The 23812-nt window shown below is 41.1% G+C and overlaps 2 protein-coding genes across 7 annotated transcripts in view; one reads left to right on the top strand and one right to left on the bottom strand.

Moving 5' to 3' along the window:
* Positions 1-1166: 1166 nt before the first annotated feature.
* Positions 1167-23211, bottom strand: PROS1 (protein S). Of its 4 annotated transcripts, none has more exons than XM_042037970.1 (15): positions 23066-23211; positions 19248-19405; positions 18804-18828; positions 18421-18507; positions 17045-17167; positions 16794-16916; positions 14865-14990; positions 12722-12843; positions 10807-10925; positions 9183-9372; positions 8378-8545; positions 7199-7367; positions 6591-6739; positions 5663-5876; positions 1167-3548 (listed from the first exon to the last, which is right to left on the bottom strand). In XM_042037970.1, the coding sequence occupies exons 1-15, from the start codon at positions 23133-23135 to the stop codon at positions 3403-3405; spliced, it is 1989 nt and encodes a 662-aa protein (XP_041893904.1). In that variant the 5' UTR covers positions 23136-23211; the 3' UTR covers positions 1167-3402. The 4 variants fall into 4 exon arrangements, with proteins under 4 accessions (XP_041893904.1, XP_041893905.1, XP_041893903.1 ...); XM_042037971.1 differs by lacking the exon at positions 23066-23211 and adding an exon at positions 21059-22628; XM_042037969.1 differs by lacking the exon at positions 23066-23211 and adding an exon at positions 20341-20529.
* Positions 23212-23576: 365 nt separating this feature from the next.
* ARL13B (ADP ribosylation factor like GTPase 13B) overlaps positions 23577-23812 on the top strand; it is a 34313-nt gene continuing 34077 nt past the window's right edge. Inside the window, exon 1 of one of the 3 annotated variants that reach the window (XM_042037979.1) lies at positions 23577-23758. The gene's annotated coding sequence lies outside the window, so the exon portion shown is untranslated. The remainder of the gene's footprint in view (positions 23759-23812) is intronic. The other 2 variants (XM_042037980.1, XM_042037983.1) reach the window with 2 other exon arrangements.

Genomic DNA, 23812 nt, shown 5'->3' with positions numbered 1-23812 from the left:
GGGCAGAAGCCAGTGCACTGAGGTGGCTGTGGTGGGTTTCTGACTTTTATCCTTATTTGCTGAGATACTACAAATTCCTAGGAAAAACAAACAAACAAAAACTCAAACTTTTTTTTTTTGAAAAAGCCATGTAATTAAATCCTGAATTATATAAAGCTGCATCAATTTGCACCCCTGCAGCTGATCCAAGTGCCTGTAAGCAATACACCAGCTCCCTTACAATTTAGCTGTTTATTCACATATTCCTACTGAAATTTAGCTGCTCCTTGAGCAGAAGGATGTGCCCAGTGTAACAAGGAGGGTGGTACAGCTATTTTGTGGATTGAAAGCATTTTTTAAAAGCATGAACATCTCAGTACCTTTGTTCTTCTTACTCAGAAAGTGGTGCCTTACTTATTCATTGGGCATCTCCTTGTATCTCATTTCTTTGGGGTATTTTTTGTTATTTCTGGCAGATGAAACATGAGACTATGCCCAAATCAGGGTGGTTATTTTGATATAAAAAGATTTATGAGGCAATAAAATACTAAGTGTGTATACGTATGATGAATGACATTAAAGGACCAACATCAGTGCCCCAGTCAGTGACAGGCAGGACTAGAATGACAAAAATGAGCATGGCCTCTCTTTCTTTGAAGATGACAGCTCTAGAGCCAATCTTGAGCATCAAGAGCCCTCAATTTACCAGAAGACATGCAGGCATTAAAGCATGTAAACTAAACTGCTGTAGTATAATTGAGAACCAATTTCAGGACTGGATTTCACTTTCAAGGAAATTGGGACATGTGGATTTGTAGCACAAGTGCACAGGAGTTGAAAATGCAGAGCAGGTCCAGCTGTTCTGTATAAACCCTGAATGGCCCTTGCTGAAATGATTATACCTAAAAATACAATGAAATACATCTGATGAAGGAGAAAATACAGAACTGGTAACTTGCCCTGATCTTCTTTTTTTCCACATGTAGTTTTAAGCAAAGTCTTATTTCCTCAGGTAATATTGAACAATTAATAAACTTAATTACCTAGAGAGTATGGATGCCTATTCGGATGCCATCTTAATTGGAGCCAATTCTTCTCTTCGATGCTGGGGAATATCTTGAGTAAGATATTTGACTACTAGAACAAGCCTTGTACAGCAAAAATGAACAAAGATATGCAAACACAACTTAAAATGAAAAGAAACTTGCAAATACTGCTTTATTTAATTCTTACAATAGGGAGGCACTTTTACATTAAAAAAGAAGTGCAGAGGTTTCATTATTAACTATAAAACCCTAGAATATTATTCCATGAAAACAAAGAGAAACAGTGTCTGTGTGAGAAAGTGATTGGCTCCTCCTTTAATTTCACTTCTATACAATTTATTACATTTAAACAAACAAAACCTAAAAAAAATCCCTAAAAAACAACAGCAAAAGACCTTTTCTTTTGTTCCTGCAGGCCATAAGCATTTAGAACATTGATGACACTTGGCTTTGTGTTCTTCATCTCGTACTTTCTCTGCTTGTTGTACAAGGCAGAGTCTGACCCAGGGGCTTTCCAGGATTAATGGGTGCCACAGAGATATTATAAATAAAGTGATCATGTGTTTATTTGACGTCAAAAGTCTCAATTCAGCTCTGCCTTGCATGCAAAACCTGCTTGTTTCAGTCAAGTTATTCTTCAGCTAAGACCTGCATGCAGTGTGTGTGTGCTGGGATGGTGGAAAAGCAGGGAAGGATGACTGCAGGAAAGGATTTCCCCTCCATGGAGTCAGAATTCCAAACTTGTTGTACATGCCATCCTAGAAAAGTGAACAAGTATTAATGGCAATTAGCCCCTGGGTGTCAGCTTCTTGCTGGGCAGACTGGGAGGCTGTACTGGGTGAAAGTTGGGAGCAAATCCTGTATTCCATTACCCAAGTGGGAAGTGAAGTTACCAAAAAGTTCAGCCAGAGCAGTAAGACTGAAAGATGGGCTCAGGTTCTGCAGCTCTGCTGCACTAACCCTTGCATTAAACACTGGAAGAAACCCCACTGATGTCACTCAGAATATTCCTGGAGAAAGGCAGTCCTCCAAATGAATACTGTCACAATCCATCCTTCTGGACATCCATTTCCTTTTCGGTGTCTCAAGTGAAGACAGCAGAGCTGTGGTCAGGAACACTGGCAGATAAATGTCTCTGTGCTTGATGGATGAGAAGATATATTTATACCTCACAGCAATTCTCTTGCTATTTATTTGGTTTGGGGTCAACAGAGCCACCAGGTGAGCTGTGCAGGGAGGTTTCTGGTGGTGTGAAAATGAGCTTGGAAGTGGAAAGAACACTCACAGGATGTTAAAGAAATACTGGAAGTGCTTGAAATCAGCCCACCTGAGGAAAGCAGTACCTCTCTAATTACCCGTTGGTTTATTGAAGTTGGCTGAGCAGAATATGGCTTTACATTCTGATGTTACTTGCAATATTTAGGCTTTCAAGGGCAGCAGGGCTCACAAACCTGTTCTGGAGCTCTCTGAAGGCAAGGTTGCCCTAAATAAAGGGAATATGATGGATCATCAGACTGTGCTTATGTTGAGCAGTGATGTGATGGAAGAAGTATCTGCTGCAATTCCTTAGTTTTACTCAGCAAATTCCAGTTTGATGTCCTGTGATGCAGAGCTCCTTCATTCAAGCCATTTCCTCTGTTTTTCAAAATTGCCTGGGGTGTATTTTAACTCACTTTGAAAGTACACGACCTGAGCTGATCCAGAACTCGTTTCAAACTCCAAAGCCGGGTTCTAAAGACAGACAAATTAAAGCCGGTCCAGTATAACCAAAGCTGTTTTCAAAAACTGAGCTACTTAAAGAAACACTTCCATTTTGAAGCTGCTTTACCAACATAGATACAACCTGTAAACATATTCACAGAGAGTTTGGGCTATAGATTCCAGGGTACTTTGTCCTTTACCAAAAGCACATATTACAAAACCTGTAGAGACTTTTCTTTGCATGTTATGCTTGAAAAAGTGTAGTAAGTCTGGTTTGGTTTAGATTCTAATACATTAAAATTATTTGCAGCTTGTAACTTTGTGCTGATATATGAAAAGTAAGATGTAAAATTCTTTCTAAACAGAAATTCCTAAACTTTCTCTCCAAGCAAAAAAATGTCAAGGACATAGCATGAACATGGAAGATAAATCTAGCTTTAAGATTTCCCACTGATGTATATAAAAGAATGTTTTACAGAATTTTGATCTTGATTGTCTCTTCCCACCTGAACAAAGAGGGTTTTTTTCCTCCATTCTATATAAAAATGGAGAAAAACACGCTGCTGCTTACCTCCCTGGCACATCTTGCATGAAATAATGCAAGCTCCATTATGGCATGAGATTAATTACACAAATTATATCTGAAAGGAAAGAAGTTAAATTAAGATCTGAATGGTTACTGCATGATCAGTGGGCATGAGTGAGATCTGATGTCGTTGTGTTTGGAAATGGCTTCATCCAGATCCAGCTGCCTGTTGTTGACCTTCACCTCCATGCAGCCATTATAGAAAGCAGTCACTGGTGTAGCACCCAGAGGAACATCTGCACAGAAACACATTCAGTGTGTTAGGCCAAGACATGCAAATTCCTATGGATTGTTCAGATCAGTCAAAACATGGGGAATACTCCACTCCCCATCCATTATTTAGTCATGGGAGAAAAGGAGTGATTTGGCAGGAAACGCTTGAGTTCTTCTCCTTTTTCTTTAAGATCAAGATCAAGTCAGCAGAGCTGAGAAAGGCCAGTAAAATGTTAAATATGCATTAGAAAGCTGTTCCCATCCAGAAACCGAACTCCAGGAATGTTTTCCATAGTAGCTTTTCCTGTTTTAACAACAGTGAACCAAGAGTTTGTTTCCTGGAGCCCACTGTTCTTGTCCTGAGGTACAAACAGATGTTTCTGGGTTTAGAGGTCGCACAAAGAACTGTCTTGCTTTTGCCAGGAAGCTACTCCAGATTCAAATCTGCAGCTTCTCACTTGGGACACCCCTGGGAACTTCACACATTTTACTGCTTCCTCACTGCTGCTTCCAAGTAAATTCTCTGTGAAAGACTCACTTTATCTGCTGCTCATTTAGGCATTGTCTGGCTTAGGGCAGCATTAGATCATGGATATGCTTCCAGGAAACAATATGTTAAGCACAAAATCAAGCAGGTATTGCTCTCAAGTCTTAGGGTACAACTGGTTTTTGACAAGGTAGACCTAAGGTGATGCAAGCACCTTCAGTAATTGGAATGAGGGTGATGAGGAGCTGAGCTCAAAAGCACCCTCTCTTTTTCAGGTATAATCACCCTACCCCTCCTTAGGAAATAACTTGGTTATCTTAAGAACAAGAAATGTTGTTTTCTCGTGATTTTTAGTTTGCTGTAAGCTGAGCTACTGCACAAACAGCACTGCAGAATTGTTCCCTTCTGCTTTTTTCCTCCAGTGATGAAAACACTGCTGTGACAGAACCATGGAAGCTTCATTTAACCTGCACTGATTGTGCTAAATTAACAGGGGAACACTCCCAATACTGTTACTAGTTTGTAGAAAGGGATATCAAAAGTGGGCACTTACGATCTTCATGAAATGCGCGGGGTTTTTGAATACAGAGGGGTTTTTTGTTGGTGTTTGTTTGTTTTATTTTGTTAATTTGCATCTTTAAGATATCTTTCAAACCTTTTAAAATTGAGAGATGACACTTAAGGAGCAGCAAGTAACTAATACTTGCTACTTACCTCTTTGGGATGCCTGAATAATGGAAAGCTCTTCATTCTTAAGATGTTAATTGCTCTGTGGCTGGCAATGTAGAATCATTTAATCATCACAAAGATGAAGAGGCCCAAGAAATTACTGGAATCTTAGTTACTGTGGCTCTGTTAACCTGCTGACCCACCTGAACTAAGTAAACATTGACTCATTCTCGTTCCTTGTCAATTCAAGACATGTCAGTCAAATTCGTAGCATTTTCTTAGGAATTGTGATTCATTCTCCATAAAATAATAGAGGAGACAGAAAAGCTCTACCAGTAGTAACATTGTAACCAAGGCACCTTTCCTTTAGCAATTTTCAAGTTTAAATTCAGGTTTTGAATATTTCTCCCTTGGGGCAACGCTTTTTTTCCCCTCTTGATTCAGCCTATTTATACATAAGTATGTCCACACTTCCTGGACAAAATAATCCTTGTGCATGTCTTAAGACTGTTAACTTGAAGCTTGCTTTGAACAAAATATTTGTTGCTTCAACACATTCTCTGTCTCATAAAGATTGCCAGTCATCTCTTGCCCAGAGTTTAATTGTTGAAACCATATTCCTGACTTCCCCTTCAGCACTTCTGACATTTGGATTACTTAAAAATGCCTGCTTTTCTTACGTTTTTGATGCAGTTCCTCAATTGTGCCAGATGGTGGCATTTCAGAAACATGTAATGCTCACCCAACCCAAAAATCAAGACATTTTCCAAATTCAAACCTCTGGAGAGAGGTTATGGCCAAATAATGCTACTGTTGAAAAGCTGGCTTCCTCCAAAGCTGAAAAGATTGGAAGAAACAAGAGGCACTTGAGGGAAAAAACTTTCTTTTTTTTATAATTGTAGGCTTTTCCTAGCTTGGGTAAGGCTGAATACAATCAGGCTTGCAGAAATAACCAAATTAATGACAAGAAACAGGCCTCACCTGGCAGGCCACCCAGGTAGGTGACAACATTTGCCATCATTGCTTGATGCAGAGTTGAGAGCTGCTCAGAATTGCTTCTGTCTGTCTGTGAATCAACAGCCAATTCAAGCTCCTGTTTGGTCACTAGAAGTCCAACCTGCACTTTTCTGGGGGTACATAACTTCTTTGATTCCAGCTGCGCAACAGTGATGCTCCCAATGGTCACAGTGATCTTCTAGATGGAAGAATGGCAGATCACCAAAGATGTCACATGTCACTTTAACACATCATTTTACTTGGTTTTGGTGCATGTTATACTTGCAAGTAGAAGAGAATATTAAATACTGGTACCTTCAGCTGGAAAAGTTGATGTGTAACCATCTCTTCTGATGATGAATGCCACTCTTACATTTGTAAGTGAGAATATTTTACAGGGAACAACTTTGGCTACAGTTCTGAGGTGAAATCCTGTTTCACCTACAGTTTTAAAGGTACCCAAGTGCTCACTACAGCTTCTTACTTTGGGAAAAAGACACTATTAGCCATGGTGTATAATTATCCTCCAGCTTGGGATGGCTGATGTAAAGGGATGTTGGTAAAAACCCAAGGACAACAAAACGTGTTTATAATTTGGAACTAACATGATGCCATATACTGTATACTCTGCTCCCTTTCTGCTCAGTGCATTTGGAAAGAAAGGTTAAAGAAAACATGATGTAATGGATCTGAGCTAAGATTACATAATGTAATCTCCCTGGCATGAGTGATTAGTGCTTAGTCACTGCTGCAGCAATCATTAATAGAAAGATATTTTCTGAACATTATTGTATGAACTAATTTTCAAAATATTAAGGCTACCAGCTCCACTGCAAGTGTGAGTAGCTTTTTTTAGTTTGGTTTTTCACCCAGCTGGAGGACTTGGCAGCTGTTAGGAGAATTGTAAGATCACCTGTGAGTCAGAGGAGTTAGAGTCCACTATGGACAATGCAAGAGGCACTGTTTCATTAGAAACCAAGGCAAACATAACACCAGTGTCTGTGGATGGGCGAATAGTCAGAGTCACATTTATTAGCCAATCTTCAGCACTGTCAAGATTATCTGTTTTAAAGAGAATAATTGAAATTAGTAAATCCATCTGCTAATGAAAAATTAATATGGAGTTAAAAATTAGTATTTTAATCTCCTCCCCACTGTGGAAAAATTAGTGCTTATTTTGGAACTTACAGAAAGAACTATAATTCTAAAGAAACCCAAGCAAATAAAACAGAAAAACCCCAGCTAACTTTTAATCCTGGATCTTCAATAGTGCCCAACCTTTGCAAATAAACTTCTGAATGTAAAGCACTCCAGAAACTGAATAGATGACACTACTGGGATCAGAATTCTCAAATTCTCATTCAAGCAAATTCCTAACAGAAGTTAAGGGAATCACTGGTGGATGCAGTGGTGTATAGCTGAGTTTGTGTGGGTTTTTTTTTTTTATTTTCTTCCTTTTAACAATTCATCTGTTCCATCACCAGTCCAGCAAAAAAACCATAGGGACAGAAAAATACTTACTATAGTTTATCTGGAATGCTGCTATTCCAGTGCCAGGGTAGAAGGATCCTCTCCCCACTGCTACTAAACAGTGTTTGCTCTGTTTTTCTTGAATAACTTCATTTACTCCTGAATGTCCCTGGTTCATCAGGTTCCAGGCCCGGATACAACCATCCAGCCGAGGGTTAATCTGTACCACAATGACAGCATTGGGGGTTTGAGTTCCAAGTTGTTTTTAAAATGTTAATAATGAGGCATTATTTTACATATCAAGTTATTTCTGGGTAGTTAATAACAGTCTTATCAACGCCACAGGTTACAGCAGTGATGCTGGGAGAAAAAAAAGTGGCAGGCATTTGGTATCATGGCCTTCAAAAGGCGTTTCTGGTTTAACATTTCCCACTTTGCTGCCAGGGATCTGGACAAAAAGAGATTGCTTCCACTTTTGAAGCTCATGTTGTGACCTAGACAAAATGACAGCAAGGTTTCTGTAGCTGAAAGATAATCATCACTAGCAATGCTCCCTGTTCAAAGCTTTATACCAAAGTACAAAGAAATTTATGGAATTGTTTTCTATTGGATAATGGGATGTTATCGTTTTGTAATTTTTTCTCTGCTTCACTTTTGAACAAAAATTGATTTTTTAGGTTTTTTTTTTTAATCTAAACTTTGTTTAGATTGCCAATTAGTTTGAAGGCTCCTGCACTGTAAAGCAGACAGTTGCAACAACTTGACTGTACCCACTCCTTGAGTTTGGGAGACTGAAAGAATCATGGGCCTTGTCCAGCCTGGGCTGTTATAAAACCTTGTAAAAACAAAAGCTCACTGTGCTGCCTGCACAGTGAATGCATCACCTATTCTGAGCTTAGAAAAAGCCAGGACCAGGACATGAATCACCCTGAAATGCACTCTCAGCAGCAGTGGTGGTGATTTAGGGCATCTTAAAGCTATATTAGGAAACAGGCTACAGAATCCTCAAAGGTTAGACCAGAAGTGCTGTGTTTTTAAACATGAAACCTTCCTGAAGGCAGGCTGCAAAGCTTTACGTGTGTTTATTTTCAAAACAGCGGTTTAATAACCAGACTTTCATTTTCTAAATGGCTTCCATGCCAGGCTTGCTTTTTCTGTGACTCCCAGGAGCGCAAAACTGAACAAACAGAGCAGTATCAATCAATATTAGTCTTATTATTATTTAATTACCTGTTTAACAAGAGCACTGCCCACTCTGCGAGGTAATCCTGCGATGTACACCTTGGTTTCCAAGAAACCCTGGGATTGTTTAAACAGAGTTCCTGGGCTGTTAATACTCATCACAGCCTCTTTAGCTATTTTTACACTGATGCTGTGTTCTAGTTCTTCAACTGATATCTGGAATAAAATACAAATAATTACATGTATACACACACAAAAATGTAGACTATATTAAATATGAAGCATGACTAATGTTTCTTTAAATATCTACCTTGGAAAACAGTCTTAATGCAGTCACTATGTACACTGTATTTAAACTTGATGCAGAACAACTGTCCATATCCAGGGACATTCACAGGAGCATAACAAACAAAATTCAACTGACGTGAATAATTTGGTGTGCTATGGGGATGGCGTAAGTCAGAAAGGGTTTTCATCTCAGGTATGAAGGCTTGAAGAACGAGATGCACTTTTGGTCTAGCAGATGTAAAACTTGCTCTAAACACACAGTATCCAATAACTGTGCACTTGACCATGCAATCAGTTTTGAATATTCTGCCATTTTCCTTTTCATGTTTTAAATTAATCATTGCTGTGTCGATAGCTGGAGGTAATTATCTCTTCCTTGGTTGTTAAAAGGTAGCAGAATTTCCTGATGCAAGGCATTTCTGTGCATTTCTCGGTTTTTAAATCTGGGGTTTGAGTGCATCATTTTAAGTCTTTCAATAATTGCTCAGTTTCTCCTTACTTTATTTATCGGCATGTTCCCATAGCGAGTAAAAGGAAGGGAAGGGGAGAAAAAAATCCAACTTACTATATGCCACAGCCCATCATTAATGGCTTTGCCTCCACTGGTGACTTTTGTTCCAAACTCATTCTTGAATTGAATCTCAATCTTTCCATCTCGAAGAGCAAGCAGGATCCATGCTGACTTGTCCAGGGATTCTGCATACAGGATAACCCCCTCTGCATCGTATGTCCGGAAATCAAACTCTGCTGTAAATCTGAGTTGTGAAGAAGGAATCTTAATAAGAAGACAGGAAAGGTGAAATACTGAATAGCCTAGGGTAACTCATTAGTAGGGTTAGAGAAAGGTTCACAGATAATAACTTCTGGTGTCTCTATATCTGAGCAGTTGTGATTTTTGCATAGTTAGTCAAAAGCAGTACAGAACATAAGCCTTGTTCACCCAAATCCAGTGAGAAGTTTTCAGCTTAACACCCTGACCTGGGACTTGAAAGAACCTTGTTCCCAAATCCACTCTGAGCTTTCCTTGTGAAGAATATCCCACTCCCCTGAGTAAAGAGATACATGTAATATTCCTGCTGCATTTTGTAGGGATGCAATGCAGACAAAATAGGATGTGCTTCAGTACAACTGGGCTGCCAAATGTTGTCATGAAAGAATTATAAGCTAGAAATTGACTCCGCCTTTTATATGCCATTTTCTCATTTGAGGATTTGTTGTCTGGATCTAGGTTGAATGTGTGTATATAGCAAAATTAGGATTTACTGTGCAGTGGAAGAGAAGAAAGTAGAGTAAAAAACACTTTGGGACTAGACCAAATAGATTAAGGGTGGAAGGAGAAAGCAGAACATTTGGAAGATGGGGTTGGCTAAAACAGCTGTAATTCAGAACTGGGGTCGCTGTCCCTCACAGTGCTGTTCTGTGTCCCCTAGATGGGGCTGTCCCTCGCCAGATGCACCGAAAACTACTCTGTATTTACACCAGACTTCAAACATTTATCATCTCAGAAAGGTCTTCCAGGACAGCATTAGTGCCTGGTCAACTTTGAACAGTGGCAGAGGAAAGAGTTCTCAGTATTTATGTCCTTCTGTACGGTCCTGAGGCTCTGGGGATCACCAGCTCAACAGCTGCTGCTGCTGTTACCTTCACATTGCTTGGTCAGTAAGTCAGGGAACACGGCAGTTTCGGCTGCTGCAGCAAGGAAGTCCAAGGGCAATAAAGGGGTCAGTGCCACTGGCAATTGCTGTGACAGCTGTAAAGAAAATCATACAGCTGGTGCTCTAGAAAAGGTACTGTGCTCTGTGGGTGTCCTTGGAACACTCTGTGTGTGAAAGCAAGCCCAGGGAAGGGCAGGGGGGCAACGACCTGATTTTATTGCTCAGCAGGACGGGCAGAGCATGCACAGCTTCTACACAAAGCAGAGGTGAAGCAGCAGCAACATCCAAACTAAAGCTATTCCCGTGTGCAACTGGAAGCTACTCTGTAACTATTTTCACACCACCTCTGAATTTTATGTTGATAATTCTAAATGCTTTCCTATTCATTCATTCATCATATAAAGGTATCTTAACCAAGGAGGAGATGGTGATACAATTTATGCATGCATTGCACTCCTCCTAAACCCTCAGAAAATTAATGGAAACAAATGTCTGTCATTCCAATGCATATTTTTATCAATAGCAAATGCTTACCTTGTGACATTTGGCAGTTTGAACTTTAAGTAGAGAACAGGAATTCCTATAAATTGCTCTGCCAGGTAAAGCAGTTGGTAATTCTTTTCAAGGTTCAGTGGGATACACTCAGTAACAGACTGAAAACGGTAGAGAAAAAAAGCTGTAAATGCACTGTGACAGCTTATGAAGCAACTCCTGTTGCTGACTGCTAGTCTGTCATTTTTATTTTTTTAAAGTAATGGCTTACCTCTGGGTTTTTTTTAAACTCGAATACCTATGTACAAATGAAGCTGTGTGGTTTTGCTTTTGCTTGATATCTCCACTATTTAAAGTGTTGGAAGACAATTCAGGTTGACAGAAAGTTCTGGTGGATTGAAACTAATGTTTAAATATTTAGTTTTTGAATTAAGAATTCCAATCTTCCCTCAGGATCTTTTCTTTCACCAGGGGTATGACACCCACCTTCTAGGGAACTACCAAGCTCCATTATTAAAGTTCTGCAGAATCTAAACCTGCTCAGGTGTTAGAAGGGAATGCACCAGAGCTGTATCTTGGGAAGACTGTGTTAAACTAAAAAATCACAGTGCTTATTCTTTCCAGTATTCACCTACTTGAAATTTCAAACATGTTTCTATCCAGCAATAACATCTATTGTATGCACCGTGTGTGGAGACAGGTGGGAAGACTCCTCCAGAATGGGTTTAGAGCACTTGTCTCATGGACAAGTAGGAGTCTCAAAGTCTCTTTGATCCAATGTGAATCCCTCAAAATATTCTGTGAGTGTTTTCTGCTCTGACTTTGCTATTCCTGACGCAGCAGTTCCATTAAACGTTCAGGTGCTCATCTTTAATTTTATGGCTACTTCATTTTATGGCTTCTAATGTCACTAGTCTTTAGATTGAATATATTTTTAGCTTTAGATTGAATATATTTTAAACTCTTTTTTTTTTTTTGCAATTAGAAGGCATGAAACTAACTTCCAGAGAGAGAATTAATCACTTTTGAACAGTACTGAAAATAAGAGCATCTTCCAGCCTCACTACATGTCACCATTTCAAGGATGAGCAAAATGAAATAGAATGACTGCCAATTGTTGTTCAGGCATTACATTTCAGAGAGTACAAACCAGACCCAATACACGGATGCTGGAACTTGTGTCAGATCTTGTTCCTGCAGTTTAAGCCAAATTTTGTTACACTTTGTTAGAAGTGTTTTATTGTTGTTAGAAGTGTTTTACTGTTGGCAGTTATCTGAGCTCACTTCACATAACATCTCAGACAGCCTGAAGTTTTCAAAGTATACACAGAGAACCACTTACAAAAAAACCTTTGGACTTCAATCCTCGAATCCTGATTCTCTGGAGCTTCAAACTTTCTGCTCCTAAGAAGTGTAAATTTTCAAATGGATCAAGAGCAGCCGATTTTTGGCTGCAAGATGTTCTCCAACTGGCAAGTATTACTGAGTGCTTTTCCTTAAGCTATGGCAGATGAGAACTGTGGAAAACAATCCAGGGTTTTTTTCAATCCAAATAGAGTAATTCTGAAATAGTGAGTGAAAACTTTTGCACAGCCTAAGGAAAACTTGGGAACATATGGACAGAAGGAACATTCTGTCTCTGAGTAGGCTGAACAGGAATTATTTGTTTGATAGTAGAAAGCCAAGGCTTATTTTGGAAGCAGCAGGGAATAAAGATGCCTGGCTAAAGCAAGCTGCTTCTGACAGGACTCCTGTAAATGAGCATGCATGAACTGAGTGGCATCCAAATCCCTGCTTCTTTGGGAGCCAAACCATAGATCAGAATCTCCAGTATTTTCTCAGGAATTTTTAGTCAGTTCTCAAATAGCTTCCTATTTTCCTTAATCTAAGCTACCCTCTCATCAAGAAATACTCAACTTTGTGATTTTCCACATGGAATTTTACATAGCAGTTTTACCTCACAATTCTTCATGTCCTTAGAGAGCTTGAACCCTTTCTTGCCATCACAATAGCAGCTATAACTTCCTGGTGAGTTCACACAGAGTTGAGCACAAATATTTTCAGCACATTCATCAATATCTAGGGGAAATGGAAGCACACCGAAAGATTTATTCATGGCACAGATTGAAAACTAACACAAATTAACGGAAAAATGGACAAGAGAGATTCTCTGGAATAACATGAATCCAAAAGGTGATTTAGTAATCTGATAGAGGCCTGGAGGGCAGAGCTGGAGACTATTTGGTCTGATTTTTGAGGCATAAGGTAGCTGAATTAGTGAGAGACCTCATAAGTTGCTGCCACAGATGGCACAAATCCCATTCTGGGTCAGATCTCTTCCTTCCCTTATAAGATGCAATGAGAGCTTGGATTATTAAAAGTATCTATGGCAAGTATGAGAAGAAAGGATGTGCTTTATTAATATAAACCCCAAATAATCTCAGGGCAAAATATCTTTTAAAATAACATAACCTCATGAATACCTACATTTCAGACAGCATCTGTTTGCAGAGAACAACAGTCTGGTTTGAGATTAAAATAAGTTAAATTAACTAAAAGAACTTCATTTTCTATTTAGTAGGTTGTACAAAATAAAAAAATTAGAAATGAAAGGCCAATGTAAATTTTACATTTCTAATACAGACACAAACAAAATCTGTCCTTGACAAGAGAGTCCAATGGGGGTGATTTAGGCCTCAGATTAAAGAAAATGCACCATTTCTTCTGAAACAAATAGCCATTCTAGTGGGAATAAAAATTTTTGTACCAATGCATGCATTTAAATTTGGGGGTTTTTTAAGACTAAAATACCTTTTTTTTTTAAATTATTTTCCTGTTACTTGGAGGAAGAAAGGTAAGGAAAAAGAAACCAAACCCTCTTCTGTTCCAGTCTAACAGTATCCGTCATCATAGAGATAGCTGTGCATAAATGTCTGTAAATTCCATTTTTCTAACAAGCATAATTGAATTTAGCCACCTACAAGCAATATGACAATGAAAAGCTCATGTCATTTAGTATTTCTGTAAGGCTACATTCCTGTCAGGCTGCACAATCCTGTCCTTAGACAGGATTTGGTGACTCCTTTAATGTGGTTAAAACAAGGTCTAAAAGATTAGCAGCGTAATCTCCCTGCTAGGGAGGTAAGACTTTCCCTGTTGGAATGCCCTCGTCTTGCAACCTCCTGTAATCCAAGCCCCAGCAGAAACACAACACTTACATGGGTTGCATCAAACTGAATTTACCTGAAGGAAATCCTAAAAGGAGTAAGAACTAATTACTGTGAAGTTTTTCTCACTCCGGTGCATACAGGAACAGGAAATGGTCAGTAGTGTTTTAATCCCATAATAACTGGACAAAGAGCTGGCACCTGGATATGTAATCAGTGCCACTGTGCAAAGCTTTGTCACAAGAGACCTGCAGGAAAAGCCATGGAGCAAAAGATTCACGGCCAGCAAGAAGCTGCTTTTGTGTCCTTTTGAGCAGTAGTATAAGGCAGCTTTTAAAATAAAAACCAGTCACTGACAGTTTATTCCTAAAGTGACAGTGTAGAAGATTCTTCACTGTAAAACTCTCAAGAGCTTTCATATCTGTTTACAACTGAAATTTAATTTCTGATGCTTTAACAAGCAAAGAGAAATAAAACACATTCTAAGACAAGTATGCAAATACTTTCAACACCTGAGAAGTTACTATGATCTTTGTATGAGTGGCTTCCTGCTACTTCACTGCTAGCTATCAATACTTTTCAACTTTGCTATAATTGTTACAGAACTTCAGAAATTTTTAATAACAGATTTTCATTTCAGGAAAGATTCTTTTGGAGCAGCTCCTTTTTTCACAGCTCTTTCTCTGGATAGCTAGGAATAGTTTCATTTGACATTTGAGGTCTTTATAAAAAATCTTTAAAAAATCTTTAGAGAACTGCCATGCTTTCATGTAGTATAGCCTGACAACCTAATGAACAATTAATTTATAAAGAATACAATGATTAATAAATACAGCAGCAGCAGAGATGCTAAGTTTGGTATAGCAGTGGATCGAAAAAAGAAAAGGGGAAGATGAAAGAGATGAAAAGGGCGAGCTGGGGGTGAAGATGCACCTTCACAGTTCTTGGAAGTTGAATTGTATGTGTAGCCTTCTGGACATTCGCACTCGTATCTCCCCTGGGTGTTTTTACAGATGGCTGTCCCACAGATGTTGGGGTGTAGCACACATTCATTTATATCTAGAAACACAATCAAGTTATTAAAAAACAAGTCCCACTCCTGCACACCGTTTTCCTTCCCAACCTTATTCAACACTGTGCAAACTGAGTGAGGCTGGCAAACTGGCTTTTTCTTGGCAGGCCTACCGTGCTGTCAGAGTAGACTAGAGCTACAGCTAGAAAGATTTCCAGAGGGCTGTCGAAGACACTTCTGCATGTCCCCAGTGAAAAAATTCTCTGCCTGCCTATCTTTCCCATCCCTTCCTGCCTTCTGCAGGTACCAGGGAAAGGGATGCATGTCCAGAAAGGCAGAGAGAAACAGGCTGCAGATTTTCCATAAACTAAACCAGATGGCATAATAAAATCCTATCTTAGACATCCAGAAAGATGAGAAACAATCCGACCAGAGGTTCTTCCATGCTACAATCAATTCATGTCAGTTTTCTTTTAACTGCATATGCTGATAGGTGTTCAAGCCCCTCACTGTCTCTCTATCCCTCAAACCATTTTAGTGTCTATCTTCTGTCTTGTTCCCAATTTTTCAGTGTCATTTTCCCAATGCAGATGTGACAACTGGATTCAGGGTACAGTATCAATCTTATTAAGTGTCCTAGAGACGGAAAAATACCAGATCCCTGGTGTACTTCACTCCCACTTGTGAATACAGGGATCATTCTGATTTTCTCTGTGGCTTTGTAGCAGTTGCAGAAAAGGTGCTGCCCAGGGAGAACAGACTCTGTCACTGGCTTGCTTGGACTCCAGCAACATTACTAAGTCAAAGCTGCCCTGAATTTGGACTACTTTTCTACAGTTAGTAAGTGTATTCCAAATTCTTGGTTGTTTAACTTTGTAGTTGGATGTAATAAAATACTTGAATGCAGTTTATCAAATGATTAACACTCAGGCACTAAGATATATTGGTCTATTTTTATCTCTGATTACTTTTTTACCAGATTTCCCAGTATCTTTCCAAGAATTACAGAGGTTCTAACCAGTTTATCTGCTTGCCTTTTTCATAAACCCACAATCTTCTATTATTCTGGCATTTCTTTGGAAGTCATTAATTCAGAAAAATATATAGACTAAAGAAAGTCACAGTGGAAGACGGTCATCAAGTTTAGCCTCTTAAATTATCTGACATTATCCAAAACAACATGTTGTCATAATTTGGTAATAAAATATGACACTAAAATGGAATAAAGTTGCAATTTTTTCTAACTATGCAGTAAGAATTGCTAATTATGTCAATACACAGTCTTCATCTGGAATGGAATGAAGCATTCAGGTCGTGACCAATACCAGACACAAGCATGTACAGAAAAAATTATGCTGGGTGAATCAAAGAAAAATCATTCTCCCCATTAAGAGAATTTTTGGATTCATTAATAGTTTCTTCTCCAATGAACTGCAGAAACAGCAGCACAGCTAATTAGGAGTGATTCAGCCTAAACCAGTGTTTATCAGAGAGGATTTCCAAGGTAACAGTATCAGCGATTCACATCACTTGAGATTCATGTTTCAGCATGCTTAAAGGATATGTGAATCTGGCAAGAGATTAAAACAAGCTATATGGAGCTCCAGTAATGAAGCAGAATCTCATCTGTGGCCTTTTTCTCTTTCTTTCCTTGCTTCTTGATCTGGTTCATTATTTGGTTGCCCATATGCCTGCAGTGTGTAAGGAAGGAGTGGCCAAGTTAAAGAAGGATTGCATCTTTCAGAGGCAATGCAAGAGCATTTATGGAACTATTGGATCAAACCCTTCCCTCTCTCTAGCCAACAGGAAACGTGGTGGCATGGAAAGATGTTCCCCTGAAGTCTCCCTACCTCCACAATCCCGTTTGTTGGAATGCATGAAGTAGCCATCTTCACATAAACAACGGAAGCTCCCAGGGAAATTGGAACAGCGTTGGCTGCAGCCTCCATTGAAGTCTTCACATTCATTTATATCTACAAAGAAAAGGCAATAAAACTCTGCTGAGAGGAAGGCATCCATTGACCAGCTGCAAAGACTATTCAATAGTAGAAATGTAATTGTGCTTCTGAGAACCAACATCACTTGAGATTGAAGACTGTACCTTCCTCACAGTTCTCTCCTCTCCATCCTGCTTTACAGACACAGGTGTACTTGGCTTGTCCATCTATGCAATCCTTGTATCCATCTTTATGGCATGGCAGAGGGCTGCACTGGTTTGAAATTTCTGTGGGATGGAAAACATGGAACATCCTTGTTATTTGGGGTTATTTCTCCTCAAGAATCACTTTAGTCTTTCTTCTTCTCTTCCTACAGGTACCTGTCATGAAACAGGAAAGGTCTTGATTGAATAATGTCAAGCACACCCACAACAATCTTGCTACTTGTTTTCTCAGCAAGAATTTTTAAGTGACTGGGAACATACACAGCCACCAGGACTCTGTCAGGCAGAAAACAACTAGAAGACAAATTACTTGCTAAATCATGCTAATCCCTGCATTACTGACCAGACTTGATACTATTTTCATTACATTTTAAGGATGCATTTCAATTTCTAAAGAACAGCGCTCTGCTCCCATCATATTACCACAAATTTCACTAGAAAGATCAAAGTTTCAAAAATTCAGTATTAGAGAGTTGAGTTTGTGTTCAAGAGTGGTCACATAGAGAAACTGGCAATTTATTGCACTATTATAAACTGATCTGGAAAACATGTTCAGCCATGACCATGTTCAGTGTCATTATTAAGGATTTTCTTTGCCTTCCATTGCTTTTAATGACAAAAAACATCAGAGATAAATATTCCTATTCAAACTAACTGAAAGTTTCTTTCATATAACCAGGCTGTAAGAGTTTAGGAGGTTTAGAGAGATAGGAGTAGGGAGTATGGTAAAAATGGCTTCCTGTGAATTTATTAGAAAGAACACAATTCTGGACCTGTGAATGCATAGGCATAAAAATCAAACATCTGAGAAACACCCCAAGTTTCATGCTTTGTGGCCTTTTGTTTGGAAGCAATGACTGTGTTCCAGATAATATTTTGATTTTTTTTTTTTTTTTTTAAATTTTGAAGTTTTCAGCTGTTAATGGGCCAAAGAGTGGTAGAAAAGACAATTAACAAGAGAACTTCTTACCCTACCTGGCAGAACGTGACTTCCTAGAGGCAAAGAGTTTGGCATAACTGTTAGAGATGTGGTAGAGTACAGAGGACACACTGGGGAACATTGGTGGGTTGGTGTAGGACACATCTGTTTGCACAAAAACTCTGCCTTCTGTTTTGCAGTTAATTATGTTCCTTTCTAAAAGTTAAAAGCAGTCACTTAAACTGCTTTCTCTGGAAATGCTCTGTCTCACCTCACATTTTTTGGTCAATTTCTGGTTTAGATTATTGAGTCTGCCTGAATTAAATGGTTATTTGTCTCTTGTTGTGTCTCTGTGAACTGCTTTCTAGCCGCTGTGTGCTCCAACATCAGCACTTACCTTTGACACAAGCCCTCAGGTCAGCTGGAGAGTCTGGAGTGACTGCGGCCACCCTGAACACCCCTGCTCGATGGGAGGCAAGGCAGCCTGCAAATGCAAAGCCCCACAATCAGCTCAGGGTCCAAACACTCACTGAAGTTACACCACTTGCTGCATGGCATCTTCAAAGAGCCTGTTCTCACAGCTTGAGTTACAAAACTGGTCTGGGCATGTTAAGGACAGCTGATTACAGCACAGCCTTCAGAGTGCCTCTGTGAGGATCTCAGCACCATTATAATCAGTGTGGAAATCATCCCAGTGCTAGGGGCAGAACAACTAAACCAGTATTATCCAAATGAGAGCATCACTGAATCATACACTATTAGGGGTTTTTTTGTACTTACTTAAATATTTGGGATAAAAATACTCCTGCAGAAAGAAAAGAAAAATAAAGGCTAAGAAAAATTTCAGGTAGATAAAATTACAGCAAAACACATCACTGAATATATTCTAAAGTATATTGGTATTATAGCTGCAAAAGAAAAAAGAGTTACTTTGAGTCACAGAATATAGGCCTGGTTTTCTGTATCACTGTTATTTGGGCTAAAGCAGAAGATTATTTAATACACACAAGACTCAGTGGAGAGATTAAAATACGGCACTGAATTGGACACTTGCAAAATGAAGGCAATGAAATAGAATTGGGTGTCAAAAGTACTTTGAAGATTTTCTCTTTAAATGGGAGGACCCTGCCCGATGTTATTGGGAGCTGTGAATTCTATGTGTTTCTTGTCTTTCCCTCCGCAAAGAACTACTCACCATGTCATAGATACTCATGAAATACTTACAGTTTCAGGATTATTTTCGAAGATTTCCCTGGCTTCTTCCCTATTGCATAATTCTTCAATGCATTCTCTTTCTAGATTTCCCTTCTTACTTTCTTCCATGAAAGAGTTTGCTCGCCGTTTCCTCAGCAGGAACTGAGAGGCATACTGCTGGGATAAAACTTGGGAGAAACAAAGCATCTCTGTCATTATTTATCTCTTTTTGCAGCAGCTGAAAAATGCAGTAAACACTGAGCAAATGTGAGAATCTAACACAAAATTGTGAACTAAATGCTTAGTCAGGAGTTGATGTTTGCTATCGTTTTGTAAAATGCAAGCAAGAAATTCTAGGATTCTGTGTGTGGGAGCTGTTTCTGATCAAAAAATCCTTAATCCTTCATCTGTGCTATTAATCCTTAACAGCATCCATGCCTGAAGCACAATTTAAGTGTCATACTCAGGACAAGATTATTATTTTTTTAGATTATGGTTATTACAAAGCGAGATTTGTAACTAACAAGTAGATTTAAAAAAGCTGATTATATCACCTGTTTCAGTGATCTGCAAGAAAATATTTTGATCCTATTTATATGAGACCAAAATTACGTCTTAAAAGTCAGGTTACATGTTATATGTAATTAAAATAAAAGTCATTTTATTTTTCAGAATGATAAAGAACAAGACAAAGGTGAGAATGAAATCCTGGGAATATCAAGGCAGACAACCTATAAATACATTCACATTTAACAAGGTAAAACAGAATCCTAGCCCGCTTTTATATTTCAGATCCAGCACCAGTTGTTACTAAATTTTCACGTGTCTGGTTATTGTCATTTTAGTGACAGCCAACAAATGGTGAACACTGAGAAATGACACTAAAAATAAAAAATGTCTGCTTCAATGTTTTTTGCAGAGCCCACAACTCTCCAGGAACAGCCACTAGATTAGACTGCCTGGTTTAATTTTTGGATATAGCTTGTGATCAAGAGATAAATGGATGAGCACGACTGGAAGAAGCCCAGCTGACTGGGTTAAAAAGTGTAGATGACAGATGTTAACTAGGGAGCACCACACTTCTACACCTGCCCTCCCTTCATCAGCCTCTGCACAACTTAACCTTTCAGAGCAGTCCAACTGTGTGAGGGTTGTGACACCTGCAGTGCCAGTCCGGTGTGGTGGCCATACATATTCATCCCAGCTCCACAGAAAAGAGCCATTCAAGCAGACAAAGTCAATCCAGTACTGCCTGAGACCTTCATGAGCCACACCAGCAGCCAGGTGCCAGAGAAGAGCTCCCAGTTTCTCTGCACTAACAGGAAAGAAAAAAATTTAGGAAGCTGACTAGAAAGAGCAGCTAATGAGCCTGAATGGAGAATGGCTTTCAGGTGACAGATTTGACTAAACCCAAACTGTCCTAAACACGTTAAAGGTCTCCATCAAGTGACAGGGAACACAACTGAAGCATTCTGAAGTGCTGCAACACTGGATAATGACCTGAAGAAACCTTTGTGTTGCAGGATCCTAACTGAATTTGATGTGGCCTGAGCTTGTAAAAACAAACTAATCTATTTGCTTTCATTGTGGTCAGATTAACTGTTCTGGTAAGGCAATAAATAAGATTTCCTGAGCATAAGGTGGATGTACCACAGCTCACCTCCAAGGTTTTGCAGCACTCCTCTATCTCAGAGAGCAACCAGCGAGTTGCTTACAAGTGAAAGAAGTGTCAATTAATTAGAAGAAATGCTTCATTTCTCACTAATAAGAAAGACACAGAAAGATCATCTGTTCTGAGGCAAAAGCAGTGACAACAAAACCAGGAATATTGTGTACTATACCTGCTGGGTTTATGTCCATGGGAGACTTCTACCCCCACAAGCATGCTGACACAGCTTTGGGGCAGAGGCTCTGTGGTGTAGATGAGGCCTGATTCACAGCTCACTTTAAACCATCTTGTTTTGACCTTTATCATTGTCATTTTCACACAGGTTTACAGCAAATAAAAGACAAGAAATTTTCAATTGTGTACAAACAGATGCAATACTTTTTACTTCCTATCGTCTTTACAGCGGGGTAATAGGAACAGGTCTTTTCCCCTACATCAGAGGAGTTTATCCTTCTCCTAAGTTGACTTCCTATGAGTTCTGAGTTTAAATAAAATATGTAACTCAAAGCGAATTCCATGTTTTTTTAGTGTAAGTATTTCAATCCCCATGCACAGAATTAGCAGTGTATTTATTCATCTGTGTTTCAATTACAAAGACTTTGATAGGACCTTTATTAGAAACAAAAAATCCTGACTGCTGCTGCTGCTGCCAGTCTGATTACAGGAAACTCCAGCCTATTTCTGACCCTGCCAAACCAAGTTAACCCTTAATGCACTCGGGGTGCTTCATTTAGGGATCACTGAAGCCTTGTGCTGCTCCAGAGCCTTACAATTTCCAGAGGTGGTGTACAGACACTGTGTAGTGAATGCTTATCAAGCATCTAGAAATGATGATACTAAAAAAGAAAAACAAAAACTGTGGGAGAGGATGAGATTCACTGGTTTCTTACAGCTGTTCTGTTGTGCAGATGCAACCATAAACCTGCTTTAAGTGGGCCACTTAAACATAATTTAGAGCTGCTTACCTAATGCCCCAGCCAAGGAAGGCTGTTGAATAAAACTGAGTAAGAAGCAATGCCACTGTAGGAAGTGGCACAATCTTGTTTGTACAGGTCTGTAACTCCAGTGACAAGAGTATCCTGAAATGCTCATCAGTGACATTATGCAGCCAGCAAAATTAAATCAGCCACCAATATTTATCTGCACCTTCTCCAGAATGTGTCCCTCACCCGATGTCTGACCAACTCCAACTACACTAAGGCTTGCAGAAGCAACTTTATGATTATTGAATGGTATGAGCTGCATTATTAAGCTGTTTTCTCTTCTTCCCCTTCTCCCCCACCGCCATTCCATAAATCCCTGGCACTGTTCAGAGCCAGGGATAGGAAACTGGACAATATGGACTGCAGAAGTTTTGGATGAGCAGGACAGCCTACTTCCTGCTGTTAAGAAAAATGACAAGGTATGCAATGGAGAAGATAACTGGATCCAAAAACGTGATGAAAACAGGAGAAAAGATCATTATGAAATATTTATTAGAAGATTTATCTTTAGGACCTGTTAAAAATGTTATGAAATGAACTTTCAGCTTCTGATACTGCTCCCTTCCTAAGCCAGAAACCCTAGCACTTCACAGGATAGTAAACATTAGGTTTCTCTTCTGCCTGTTTAATCATTAGTAAAACAGGTCAGAAACAGGCTTACGTTGAGCTGCAATTCTGCTTGTTTCAGATACACTGTCTTCTTTCACTATTAACCTCAGACTTTTGTCTCAAAGGCAGAAGACTTTATTTTTTTTTATCGGTGAGAGCAATTAGCTCTTACCTAGGGTGAGAGGTGTGAAGTTATAAAAAGGCTCAGGGCCGCTTGCCCGGACTGCAACAAAGCCACTCAGATTCTGAGTAGACCGTGATCCACCGAGGGCTGTTCTCGCAAGGGAACCAAGCTCCCTGTGCAGACACGTTCCCGTGGGCGGCTGAGCTGCGCTGCGGCCGCCAATAGCTCCAGATCCGCACACGACCCAAGGCACAGCTCGGCTGCGCGGCAGGAGCCGCCGCCGGACGCCCCGGGATCGAGGGGCTGCAGGCAGCGAGCGGGGCGGACGCGATGCCCCGGACGGCCGGGAAGGGCTGCCCGCCCCGCGGCACCGCTCCGGGCCGCCCCTCGCCCCTCCGGGACACGGCCCCGCGACCCCCCCCCCCCCCCCCCCCCCCGCCCCCCCTCGCCCCCCCCCACTCACAGGTCCCCGCCCCGGCCAGGGCGATGGCCAGCGCCAGCAGCGGGAGGCACCGCGGGCCCCGCGGCCTCATCGCTACCGGGGGGCGGCCGGGACCGGGCGCCGGGACTGCGCGGCTGCTGCTCTGCGGGGCCGGGCGAGGCTCTGGGGGCGGGAGGGAGGGGCAGCGGCGCGAGGGAGGGGGAGGCTGGGCCGTGTCCGGGCAGCGCTGCCCTGCGGGAGCGTCACCAGGGCGCCGGGGGCAGCGCCGCGGGGGCGCGGGCGGGTCGCGCCTGGCCCGCCCCGAGGAGGCGGTGGCCGCACACTAGGGGCTCCGCGGACATCCCCGGCGGGAGGGGAGATCGCACGCTGGGCAGGGCCCCGCGCCGGCGGGAGCGGGGCGGGGCGGGCGGGCAGCGCCCGCAGCTCCCAGAGCCGTGGGGTCACTCCCGATGGCGGCGGGGCCCCGGCGGCCGCGGGCGCGCGCCCCGGTGTTTACTCCCGGGCGGCGCGGGGGGGGCCGGGGCGCGGATCCTCGCCGCTGATTGGCTGATCCTCCGCGGGCGCCTAGCGAGCTGCCCCCTCCTATTGGTCGGCCGCGGGCCCGGCCCCTTTTGTCTCCGTGCGCGCCAATAAGTGTGTCCCCTCCCGGCCGCCGTCGGCCGTATCCCGGGGTGACGGGCCCGGTGTCGCGTCCCCGCGGCCGCGGAGCTCCCGGTGAGGCCAATGCGCGGCCCCGCCTGAGCGCGCCACCGGGAGGGGCCGAGCGGA

This window comes from Corvus kubaryi, unplaced genomic scaffold (assembly GCF_017639235.1).
Source record: "Corvus kubaryi isolate FWS band 111438036 unplaced genomic scaffold, C.kubaryi_AGA036_p1.0 37391, whole genome shotgun sequence".
NCBI lineage: Eukaryota > Metazoa > Chordata > Aves > Passeriformes > Corvidae > Corvus > Corvus kubaryi.
The sequence above is the reverse complement of the archived record's forward strand: the minus strand, read 5'-3'. Positions and strand labels throughout refer to the sequence as shown.